General features: G+C 27.7%; 1 protein-coding gene across 1 annotated transcript in view; it reads right to left on the reverse strand.

Moving 5' to 3' along the window:
* Window positions 1-5675: 5675 nt before the first annotated feature.
* The window catches only part of LOC145837242 (teneurin-3-like), a 32465-nt gene continuing 24918 nt past the window's right edge, over window positions 5676-13222 (reverse strand). The window contains exons 27-38 of the mRNA XM_082945035.1: window positions 12371-12729; window positions 11890-12129; window positions 11509-11746; window positions 10986-11248; window positions 9808-10004; window positions 9251-9511; window positions 8961-9093; window positions 8500-8653; window positions 8061-8205; window positions 7373-7796; window positions 6892-7027; window positions 5676-6538 (exon numbers count right to left, since the gene is read on the reverse strand). Of these exons, the coding sequence (XP_082801161.1) occupies window positions 6099-6538; window positions 6892-7027; window positions 7373-7796; window positions 8061-8205; window positions 8500-8653; window positions 8961-9093; window positions 9251-9511; window positions 9808-10004; window positions 10986-11248; window positions 11509-11746; window positions 11890-12129; window positions 12371-12729 (2990 nt within the window). The 3' untranslated portion in view covers window positions 5676-6098. The remainder of the gene's footprint in view (window positions 6539-6891; window positions 7028-7372; window positions 7797-8060; window positions 8206-8499; window positions 8654-8960; window positions 9094-9250; window positions 9512-9807; window positions 10005-10985; window positions 11249-11508; window positions 11747-11889; window positions 12130-12370; window positions 12730-13222) is intronic.

A 13222-nucleotide genomic window follows, 5' to 3' on the forward strand; every position in this document is an offset into this window, starting at 1 on the left:
AAAAAGAAGCACAAAAGTTTCATTCATTCTTGATTTTTCTGTGAAAGTTTACATTTCTTAAAAAAGTTCGCTACATTACCATGTTTTTTTAGGTACAATGTTACGTTAGCTACAATCTAGTTTGTATTTACTAATAACTGTTTTTAATGCTTAATATAAAGTAAAATACTTAAAATAAACTTGACTGGAACAAAAAGTTACTGAATTTTCAGCAAAATAATTTAAACTTTATGCTTAGTTTCACATAAAACTTTTATACTTCCTTATACTTAAGTTAGTGATAATATTCCTAAAAATTCTTTTTTAAACGCTTATTTTTAGGATGTGAAAAAAAAGCTTGTAACTTCTAATTTTTTAAAATTGACTGATATAATAATCAATAGTTTACTTTCTATGTAGTAGTTTTGCACTAAAGTACTAAATTCAACTAAAGTTGGAGATATATTTAAAAACTATATTAAAATTAAAAGTCACTGTTAGACGTAAAATGTCCGAAAATGCTTTAAACTAATGTAAAAAAATAAACTTTAAACCAAAGTAGGTAATGTGTTTGATTAACTATCTTTCAAAGCTTGTAAACAATAACGTTGTTATTTATTTACTTATACTTTAAACTTATTTTTTGTTAAAAACTTAGGCTCATGTTTGACTTTTAAGGGTTATTAAAAGCTACTAGGTATAATAGTTTTTGTGTGCATTGAAAAAAAAAACAAATAGTTTTACATTTGGAAGGTTTAAAGACATTTTTCAATTTCTAGTGATTAAAAATGTTAACATAAATCTTAACCATTTGAAAAAATTCATTATTTTGAGATATAAAATTATAATTTAATTTTTAGTTTGTTGCAAAACAAGATAAAAAGTATTAACACAAATCATAATCAGTATTTATTCTCACTGGACCTTATATCTGTGACAAATTACAATTTACTTTGATACACAATCTAATAGCTTTGAAAACTTAGATTATTTATGCTTAAGAAAAGATTTATTTTAACTTACACAAAAAAAAATTACAAGTTACTTTTTAACAAAAGCTAATTACAACCAATGGTCGTTTAGGTAACCTGAACCTTTTTTGAGGACATGACATCTCTCGCTTAAAATTCTTCAAGTTTACATTCACTAGCAAAGTAGCGATAAATTACCTTTAAAAGGGGTCATAGTGGTTATTGAATAGTCTTGATAGATTAAAGTGTTCACATAAGAAAATGAAATTTGATACAGACGTAGAATAACAACACGGTCGGTTGTAAGCAGAATAGTGTTTCCGATCCTAACTATTCGAGTATTTCAATTGTTGTTGGACAGCTAGCTTTCTGTACTTTTCGTTTGGTGCCAACAAAATCGCTCGGCTCTAGCGATTGACTACTGCGCAGTTAAAAACAATTACAGTACAAATACGATTTATCCCTTTAATTTCTCAACAGAAATGAAAAATCCAACGACAAATAACATAAAAGTTTGACAAAAAAAATTTATCAAACTAGTTTTACCATTTACATACTTTCATAAAACTTTTTAACTCTAAACTTTTCTGTGTACTAAACACATAAATTCTAAAAATAGAGTTTAAACATGTTTAAGTGTTTGACCTTGATTTATGTAGTTACATTGATTCGTTATACTTAGTATCTACATGCAACAGTTTGTTAACAGAACAATAAAAATAAGTTTACTTTGAAAACTAAAGTTTTAAATATTTATTTATCAATCACGACTACTTGACACAGTTTAACCTTTTATCATTTTCTTTAATTTTTCTTTAAACTGTTGTTTATGTTATTGTTATTAAAAGTATATAGCAAGAAAGTTTAAATCACAAGATTTTTGTTTTAATGCTATCACATTGCTAATTTTAAAAACTTTGTATAACTATTTACAGCTTTGGTAAAAAATGTTGGTTAATTAACTGAATATATAAAGTTTAACGTATAAAAATTTGTTAGAATTATCTAAAATATGTTTGTAAACTATTTAGATAACAAAAGTAGTTTTAATACGAGCTAAAGCATTAAGAAGAAAACTATTATAAATAATTTCATTGTATTTTCTTAATTAAGCTAATTATTTTAAATATCAAACTCTTTTTTTAGTTGAGACTTGTATATAAAAACTTAAGTGATGAATAAAAACTTCAATACATTTCAAAACTAAAATAATGCTAGTTTTCCTTAAAAAAATTAAATAAATTATTTACTACAAACGAAATATCAGGTTTATACAAAAAAACATTATTTAGTTAAAGCTACATCAACTTAAAAAGTTACTTGTAGTAAACACTTTTTTGTCTATTGCTAAAACAGCTTTGTACTTAAACTTATTCTAATAAATAAATAATTAACTAAACATTTGTACCGGCTTTTTTAACTGAAGATACTAAGATAAGAAAAATAAGTTGTCTCTACAAAACAAGTAAAAAGTACAACTACAAAAACTATAAATTTGTTTACTTTATTTTATTTTTCAGGTAAAACAAGTTTCTGTATGATAATTGGTTGATATAATGAACAGAAAATAATTTGTTAACGTATTGAAGCTTTGATTTATTATTTAATTATAAAAAGTGTCTATTAAAGTGTAAACAGGTATCTTAAATAATTTTTACTTTGAATTTTTTATTTTTTTCTTTAAAAAACTTAGGTTTTATTTATCGAAGAAACTTTATAACTTTTTTCTATATGTTAGCTAGTTTTTTTATAAATTGTAATCAACTTAGTTGCAAGGACTTGTAAAAAACTTTAAATTGATTCTTTTATATACGGCTTAGTAGAGTTACCTATTGTCCGGTTTTATCATGGCCACTGGTCTACTTTGCACCTAGACACGGTATTTTGTCTCTCAGCACTTTTATCTTCGCATTTGAAGCTTTGCCCAATGAAATCGACTTGAAATAACGAAAACATATGTTTTTAAAATTGAAAAGAAAAGCAAAGCTTTTAAGTTAAACGCATCAAAAATTCGGTTTTAATCCGTTCCACACCGCAAGTAATGACTCAAAATGTTGGCTACTTTAGCGAAAACCCTATTAACTTAAACAAGCGTATATGTCCATTGTAGACTAAAAAGGCTTGTACTAATTTCAAATAAATATAAGAGTTTTGCGAAAATGGAAAGATTAAAGCAATTTGACCCGTGAAAATAAAACATCTACTTGATTTTAATAGTGTATAAAAGTTTTTAAGAACATTATAACTTTTTATGTTTTTCTGTTTATTTTCTGCAGAAATTAACGGAATAATTACTTTAGCTGAAAAATATTCTCAAAGTCTTGTTTTGATATAAATTTAACAAAAACAACATTTTGTTTACTTAGTCTTGATAAGCTCATTAACACTTTTTATTGCAACTAATTTAAATGTAATTGACTGTTAATTAAATTTAAAAAGAATTGTTTGGCTTATAAAAACTGTTTAAACTTTATAAAATATGCTATTAAATAAAAAAAATTGGTTAGAAATTATAATCTACTTTAAGTTATTAGTTTTTTAAGTATTTTAATAACAATAAAATTTTCAAAGTACTTTAAACTTATAGTTGAATTTTTATTTGTTCACAATCTTTTGTAAATTAAATACTTTTTCATATTATGAAAACACTCATGAAAAATATTAATCTAAACTAAATACTTTAAATCTTATTTATAAAAACTGTAAAAATATAAATATACAATTTAATACAAAAAGTTTTCATATATACCGAAGCTTTAATCTTAAAAAAGTCTACTAATAGCTGATTTTAAATTATAATTCTTATATTTTCTTTTTAATGATTTTTAACAGGTTTAAAAGTCAATCAAAACTTCTACGTACTAGAACAACCTATTTGTTTAATATACTTTAAGTTTCTATATGTTAGTTTGAAAACTTCAATTCAGATAACGAATAAGATTAGTAGTACAAAATTTTCCTTCTGAATGAAAATAAGATCTACAGTAAAAAAAAAGTTATAAATAACACAAAATGTTTTACAAAACAACAAAACATTTAGAAGTTGTTTTGTATATGCTTTTGAATAAATTGGTATGTGCCCACAAGTGAACGTGTACTTTCACAAACAAATATTTCCCAGACACAAGAGATTAAAATGTAATTTGCCTAGCCCTTACTGCTTTGTAGGGTCTAATCCCCTCTGCTAGTTTCTCAAAACCCATACAATGCAAAACTCTAATCTAGTCCACTCTTATTTCACTGTTCAGTTATTAATTGTTCGTATAAGGAATTCTCATGGACGTATTTAGAAAATAAATAAATATTTTATTGCATGACAAAAATATGTTAAATAATTTTCAGCATTGTTAAGCTTTTCAGTTAAATTTTATTTTACTAGTTTAAACTAATAAAGCTGTAAAAACAATTTGCTTTTTAAGATCTATAATTTGAAATAGATTTATTTTTTGTAAGTATTTCAGTCAACTTATACCTGTACTTATGCTTAATTATTAAATTTACCTTTCGATTCTTTCTACTAGTCAGAGCAAAATAAATAAAGTGTAATGAACTTTCAACTACTAGAACTTAGGTCTAAAATGAAAACCTTTAGCCCTTAATAAAAACAGTATGTGGCAAAAAAAATCTTAATAGTTTAAAGAAGTTATCAGTATCAAATATAATTATTTTTAGACGGAAATCTTTTCTATACGCTTGATGCTAATTGAAAAAAAAGTGTACTTGACATTGTAAACAACTTCTCCAAAATCCAAAGATCGATAAAATCATTCCAGACTGTCGTTCAAGTGACTAAAAAGCATTTTATAATGAGAAAAAGTGCTTTTAGTGGTTTAAAAACTCAATTTTGTTTCAAGTTCTTCCTAAACTGATTCCAAAACTTGAACATATACTACTAATGAGCTTACACAACAAACTTTATTAGATAAAAAATACTCTCTACTAAATTACTAGATAAATAAGCGTGAAGTATACCATAACTTAAATTTTTATTTATAGTGTAACTTTTTACAGTTTACGAGTAAATAAAAGATTATAAGTTTTGTTTATTACTTATCGATTTTTTTTGAATATAATTACTTACTATTACTACTTGATTAAGTTTTTAAGACATATTTTGATTATAAAACTTTTGATTACTTTTTTAGTGTTATAAAAATTTTAAAAATTCAAAAAAATTAAAAAAATATTTTAATAAAATAAGCTTACATAGAGTCTAAAAAAGTATTTTCTTAAACAGCTTTCGCTACTAAAAGTTTACACACCAGTTTCAAAATTATTATCTTACTTTCTTCTTTTTGAATATATTTTAGACTATACAATAAAAATTAGAAATGTTTTGTACGAACACGACTTATTTTTTTTCTAATATAAATAATTGTACTTAAACAGAGAAAATCAATTACAATAAAACAACAAAACTTTTTTTTTCTATATTTATGAAATATATTATGATTGTAATGCACTTGAAAAACACAAACAATTCAATAATATAATAAGAATGATGATAAAAGCAGCGAAAAAATGCAAGAAATAGTTTGACAATTTACGCTAAAAATATTTTCAAAATCATTTTGTATGATTGAATTTAAAGATTGTATTTCTTTAAAAAAATATATGTTTTTTTTTACCTTTTTTTAGTTATTACTTTGTTTCGCAATGTAATTTAAGTCAATTAATTAATTAAACTAAATTAAAAAAATTATCAAAAATTAATTTAATGTACGTGATAAATTTTCATTGAAATAGTTATATTTCCTACATATAAAAATTATAAGGCACCAATTTGAATTGTAGTTGAATTTTAACTCGCAAGATAAAAAAGTTGTACTAATCTACTACTTTGTATATTTAAATTAATAATATTTTTTCTACATTTAAATACTATAAAAAATATAAAAAGCATAAAAGAGACTAAGCGAAAATGCACATAAAAAAAAACAAGATCACGCTGCTTTTAAAACACAGTGATCTTAGATGCGTTAAAAAGACAACAAGTAGAAAAACGTAACCTCATTAAAACTGATCAATTGAAATAGTTAAATGTTGGATTCTAAAAGTATAAGCAGTACTAAAAAACACAAGCCAGTTGTATTCAAGTTGAGTCAAAAAAATTATGCCTAAAACTTTATTGAAATCATTTATATTATGTTACGTTTTATCGAGCTTGTTATATTCAGTGTCTATTGTGTTAAATTCTATTGAGTTCTGACTATGAGGGTTGCCACCAAAAGTGACGTACGAAATTGTCACTAAGGCGTTGGCTGTTTTTATGCTGACTTTGTTGTCGCGCAAACTAGTTTGGATGCCGTTTTCGGCCGAGTTTACTGAGCCTTGGGCCAGCCTTAAAGTTTGCACATCCTTGTTGAAATGCGAGTAATGTTTGTACAAGTGAATTTTTTCCTTCTGGTCGAAATTTAAGCTTTGTTTGGGCTTGTAGTAGTTTCTGCCAACCATCAGAAGCGGCTTACACTCGTCTAGCACTTTCCCTATTCTTTTAGCTTCTTCTATTACGTTGTAGGTAAGATGGGTGATGACTTTTTGATTTTCATCAAACGAAATTGTCAATCCATCGATGAACAGTGAAGACTCTATAATTATTTCAAAAATTATTATAAAGTATTTATTACTATAAAAACATGTAATATAAGCAACTCTTGATAATTAACTAGGCTCATAAGCAACTAATACTGTCTTTTATACTTGAAGAATAAAACAAGATTAAAACAAAGTATATAATATTTTTTTAAGTTAAACTTTAGTTTGTATGATACGAATACTCGAGTCTTTATTAGACATCAAATAACAGAATGGTTATAAAACTTAAACGTACTTTAAAACGATTGTAAAAACATATTAGTCAAAAAGTAATAATACTAAAACTATTTATACTTAACATACAAGTGTAAAAAAAATATTTATTTCAAAGAATTGATCTACGAACCGTAGTTAGGTTGTTCTTTAACTTGTTGATATTTGCTTATGAGTGGACTGGAAACCGGCTCACAAATTTGCAAATTACTTTTTATATAAGCTTCCAAATGATGACTCAATTGCCTTTCCACACTGCACTGTTCTTGCTGTGATTTTTTTATTCAATTTAGTTAAAACAGCTAAAAAATAATATTCACTGTTACAGGTTTTATGATTATTAATGCGGTTATAACGTTAATTTGTTTAATAAAAACAATTTTTGAAAACTAACAAAAAAAACAATATTTACTTATATTTTATTTCATGTCAAATGACATATACGCTTTAAACTTATTTGACTTAAAAATTATTTTTTTACTTAAGATAAAAAATATTAAAGCTAGTTGTTCAATTTTTCAAAAACCTCAAAAAGTAAAAGATCAATTAGAAAAAAAGTTTTTTTATAAACATAAAATTTTAAACATCATTAAAAAACGTTCTCAATTGCAAACCTTGTTTGTGTCAGAGGTGATGTCAGGAACCACGTTGTTGAGCTTGAAACCAAGCTTCTCAAGCCAGTTCCTCGTTCTTATCAAATGGTAGTTCGGCTCGTTCCGCGACGCGGGACGAGCTACTTGGTACGGGTAAAACGGAAAGACTTCCAATTTGCCCGATGACGTCATCCAATCGAAATCGGCGGTCGTCGTCTGCCCCACTTTTCCGTCATAATCGACTGCGTGAGAGAAAAATAGACTTTCCACTTGCAAGTCGTCGTAGCGAATTGCTTCCGGCTGCAGCATCTTGTCTTGTCTGATCGCCGAAATGTGGTTGAAGTGGGTCAGGCCTGTGTCCGGGTCCCTTATGCCTCCGCGGTAACCAAACGGGAAGTAGAAGTCGGGGTTCGAGTCTTGGTATACTTCTCCGAAAGGTGTGTAGCTGTTGAAAAATTTTTAAAATTCAATAAAAGATGATATCTATTAGGTCATAAGTTTAAATTTTAACAACTTTGTGAGAATAAGTAAAAAATACTTATTATTAACTTGATAAAATACTTAGATTATACAAAAATTAATTATATAGTTTCTAATAAGCGTGTAACAAAACACAAACATTATGAAAACCAAAATTATATCAAGCACCGGTTTAATAGTTTAAAACTTTAAAAGTAAATCAGTGTAATATTTTTTTCGGTTTTCTTACCTAATTGACTTGATTAAATTGTAGTCTTTAAAAAGCACTAGTGGTGTACCAATGTGGTCAGAAACGACAGCAATGTCTTCATAGTTGTTACTCTGAATTGCAAAAATTGACCCTTCTCGATCGTAGTTGACTGTGTAAATTGCATCTGCAAACAAAAATATATTATGATATAAAGTATTGTAAAATAAAAAATAATTATGTTCTTTTCTTAATACTCTTAAGCATGCAACCAAAAACTAAATAGTTTTCCAATATATGTGCAGCTTACTCGAAACTAAACTTATAACTTATGCCATAAAAATGTTAAAAATAATTAAGCTAAGATACAGTAGTAATTTATAAAAAGGTAAAACTTTACTTTCACTAAGTATTAATATTTTTTCTCTTTTAACACACTAAAAGCCGGTTTCAAAAAACCATCATTTTTCTTAAAACGTACCTTCTTTTTCGAAGAAGTAATGTGTAACTCTCAGTGGGTTTTTTATGTCAGAATAAATAAACACTACATTATCATTGGAGTTCGCAGCGTAGTTGTTCAAAGACTTAGCAGTTCTGCTAACCATCCTTCCTAAACCATCATAACCATATTCGATCTGTTTTTAATTGAAATTTAATAACTTTTTTAAGACCTAATACACTTAAAAAATATTCTGTTGACAATTATTTTGAAGATAGTTAGTAGAACAATCAGTTTAAACAACGCATTAGTTATTTTTATAAAGATTAATCTGTATAATTTTAAGTTAATAGTTCACAATTAATTATTCAAAAGTATGATATTTTTACATATTATATGTATAAAAAGGTTATATATTGATTAAAACTTAACCTTTTTGTGATTTGAGGTTTTAATATTAACTTTTCCGATATGAAAAAGTAATATGTTGAAAAATAACTTACTGTTAGTTTCTTATTGGTGTCTACTGCCTTCACGAGCTGCCTTAATGAATTGTACTCTAGTTGTATTGAAACTTTTTGCTTCATAATTCCGTCTTTGTCAAATTTGTACTTATCGCCACCGAGAAGTTGCAGTCTGATATAAATAATTTCGTTTTTATCTAATAAGAATAATTGATATGTTTTTGAGTTGACTACATTTTAGAAAAATTGTTATAAATATTTTTCTATTTACACTTGCAACATAAAAAAAAAAGGTGATCATATATAAAAAAATCAGAACGTGATTAAACCTGTCATTTTGATCGTAGTTCAGGTAAGAATTGACGCCGTTCTTCGACAAACTGGTCAGTTTTCCGTCTCCGTCGTAGTTCATGTCCCATTTGAAGCTGGTCGTGGTTGATTGGTGCTGGATCACGTGAGTGCACCTCTTCAATTTGTCCTCCTCCCACAAGTAGTTGATCATGTGTCTTTCTCCTCCCGTTATCAGCTGCTTCGAGATCACTTGGTTGGAAGTTTGAGAATATCCAATACTCATTTCTAATATTGCCTCGCTGAAAAAATATGTACAGTGTCACAATGCTGAATATATGTTACAGAAAAAACGTTGATAAAAATTGTATTGTATATTTCTTTATAAAAAAAAATAATCGAAAGTTTGAAATCATTAGCATCGTTATTAATCAATAAGACTATTACATACTAAATTTTCTAGTCAATTTTTTTTTTAATTAATAAAATAGCTTTTTTTTGTGTAAATATAGTGTTTTAGTTTTTGATTTTGCACCTGTTAAATCACAAGTACTCGTTATAGTTTTAAACTACTCGTTGAAATTTAATTAAAACTTACTCTTCAAAGTAAAGAGAAATTTCTTGCAATTTTCCGCTTTCGTCGAATGTTTTTGATGTTTGCACGGCAGAATGACCGATGCTGTAGTCTGTCGCCCCTTGCTCGAATATCTGGAACTTTCTGACTGAAGTGAGCTTGCCAGATATTTTGTCATAGGTGTACTTTGACTCTGGCAGCTCTACTGAGTTTATTTCAGCCTGCAAACAGTGGTTGGTTATAGAATAGAATACTTTGACAAAAAAATTTAGCAGTATTTTTGAATTGTTGGTGTTTAAGACTTTCTTGAAATACAGAAAAATAATTTGAAACTGAATTCAAATAGTTGATATTTGTACTATTGTACTACTTCATAAATCTCTTTTTTAAGCGCCAGCAGTTTCAAAGATCAAAAAATTTCTTAGCGTGTTTAAACAAATAGCTACGTCTACACTCAAAAATGTGATAAAGTAAAACTATAAACATTCGCATGCAATATGCATTTCAGCGTGAAATTTTTCATTAAATTTTTATAAACATAAACTTTAGAGCGAAAAGATTTAAAAATGTATGAAGTCTGACACAAGTCGCTAAGCTTGGGTGTTACATTGTGAAGCAAAAAAAGTATAAAATATTTATGCAAAGGGAAAACTAAGTGAATAATCTAAACAAGCATAAACAATTTAAGACGTGAATTTTCTTGCTTTTAAAACAACCGTCACCTTAGTGTTTTGAATGCAACCTCAAATTAAAGCTTTGTATCTGTAAGTGTATTTAAACCTTTAAAATTTAATATGACGGGGAAGAAAGTGAAAAACAAAAAAGAAAACTGTAAGTTTAGCTACTTGAAAAACAATAAATTATTCAAATTAACATTAAAAAGAAGCTACTGAACAAAATGGAATAGATCAAAAGAAACAAAAAATTATAACGAATAAAAGTTTTAGAGAAAGAACTGCAGCACAACTATGAAGTAAGTTAATATTATTTAAAAACTCATGCATTTAATAAATTGTTTGACAAATTAATTTTTACACAAATAATGTTTGGAAAGGTGAAAAATACAAGTTTTCAAAGAAAAAAGTATTAATTTTTACTTTTAACTGTGAAACTATTTTTAGTGCAGTTTCTTTAAGAAATAATTTTAACTTATAAATATTTATTCCAAACAAGAAGCCTTGCACTGAATTTAAAATTCTCACCTTCACAGACGTGATCCTCAGGTAAGAATCGTAGAAGTAAAAGAAGGCAGCTTCGGTGTTACCAGTAGAAACGAGCTGCTGCTTAACCAGTTTCAACCCGTTGCGATGGTAGTTTATGGTTGACGCGTTGTTCTGAATGCATTCAATTTCGCTGTTTTCCGTGTTGCGTCTAATGTCGACCACATTTTGGTCGTGCAATACTCTCGTTAGCTTCTTACCGTTCGACTGAGAGTTGTATTGGTAGATGACTTTTCTACTGCCATCTGTTATAATGTAATTTTTAGTTGTTAGTGCACACACGTATTTGTATGCAAACAAGTTTACTCTAAAAATCATTAGATAAAACTTTGTAGCAGCTTTGTTAATTTTGTAAACACTTTAAGCTGCGTAAGTGTTAAAAGATCATCCTAAAGTTTTGATCACAAAAACAAACGATCGTGTAGGAATTTCTCACACGTATTGTATTTGTAAAAAAAATAGCAATTTTTTCTTAAGTTTTTCTTTTAATTTATGTAGTTTTTACCTTCTCCTGGATAGTAAATGGACAAGATATTTCCAAGATCGTCTTTGTCGATTTCGACAAGAGCTTCCGAGTTGTAGTCAATTCTGTTTCTGACAAAACCGATTCCCTTGAACAGCTTCTTTTTATAAGTGTTTCTTGAGGGTAACATGACTTGTTTGAAGTTCATACTTTCATCGAATTTAAACAAGTAAACCGACTTAGAGTTTGAGTTGTCCGTATTTCTACTTAGCATAATAACCTTGAAAACAAATTACCTTCAGATCTTAGCTTTTATTATATTACTTTTTTAAAGTTAAGTACATTATTGTTTGCTTACTTTTATAAAGCGTTTAGCTTTTATAATTTTTTTTTATAAATGTAAAAAGAAAATTTTACACTCACGTCATCGCTTTTGTCATATCGAACTTGCCACCTAGAACCGTCAGAAAACTGAATATTTTCAACAACCACATCTTTGTTACCGTTCTCGTTCTCATAAGTGTACCTTTCCAACATTTTGTCGTGCTTCCAGCTTTTTATCAAACCACCGTCAACTGCCAAACTTGATTTTGTGTACTCAACACTTACGTCGCCATCTAATTGAGAATTTGACCACTTAGTGGGCTGCCCTAGCTCATTGTACTGTAGAAGAAACATTTTGTAAATACAATCATACATGTACTTTAACAAAATCTAAGATAAAAAAAAAAGTTAACATTAATAAAAATTAACTGAAGGGTTCGGACAAAACACTTAAAATGTTAGTACAGTATGCTTTATGTATTTGTTATTTGTTTTAACTTCAAAATTTTTGTTAACCAAACAATTATAGACGAAATATTACTAAGACGTAACTTAAGACGTCATAGAACAAAATACTCACCTTAATATTAATCTTTAACTGTGCGTGGTCGTCATAAACTTGCTCAACCATAGTTTTTCTCGAGTAGTCTAAAGAAAGCATGTTTCTCCCGTTGACTCTCATTTTCCTCTCCATTGTGACATCATCAACTCCCGGATAAGTTTTCTTTCCGGAACTTAGCTTTCTCCACTCTACTTCATTGACAACCGGAAACTCTCCTCCGGCCATTTCTGCTTTTCTTGTGGAAAGAAAAGGTTTGGAGGGATATTTTGAAATTTGGTTACTAGGCAACGGCTTTGTTTGCATAGAAACTGTGCTTCCATCGGAGTACATGACTTTTATTGAGTCGTCGCTGCATCTTTTGAAACTTGTTGTAGTCCCTATTTGTAGATGTTATTAATTAATTAAAAGTTTTCATTAATATTGTAAAGAATATCTATGATAGAATTATTTCTTAACTTCTCAGTAAAAACTATAAATTCTTAAAAATTGTCTTATTAAATCAACTACCTTTTTAGTAATATATGATAGTGACAAACGTTTAAGTCAGTGCTTCTGAAATGGGGTTCCGCGGAACCCTAGGGTTCCGCGAAGCCTTTCGAAATTTAAAAAAGGAATTTGAAAGAAACAAAAAACTTAAATCGTAAAACTTCAAAAAAAATGTAACACATGAAATGGCAAACATTCATAATTATAGCATACATTCATCTGCTTAGTGTGTATCTAGCGGTAGGACTTTTAATGGGTATTCATTATTAATAGGTGTCCTGGTTGCGCAAATTTTTGCAAATTTTTTGAATTTCTATTTTTAGTGAAGTCATGAAAACACTGGTATTATCACTAAAGTAAACAATGTAGGAGCAATCAAAACAA

The sequence above is a fragment of the Thalia democratica genome, chromosome 5, assembly GCF_965202585.1.
Source record: "Thalia democratica chromosome 5, ktThaDemo2.hap1.1, whole genome shotgun sequence".
Classification (NCBI taxonomy): domain Eukaryota; kingdom Metazoa; phylum Chordata; class Thaliacea; order Salpida; family Salpidae; genus Thalia; species Thalia democratica.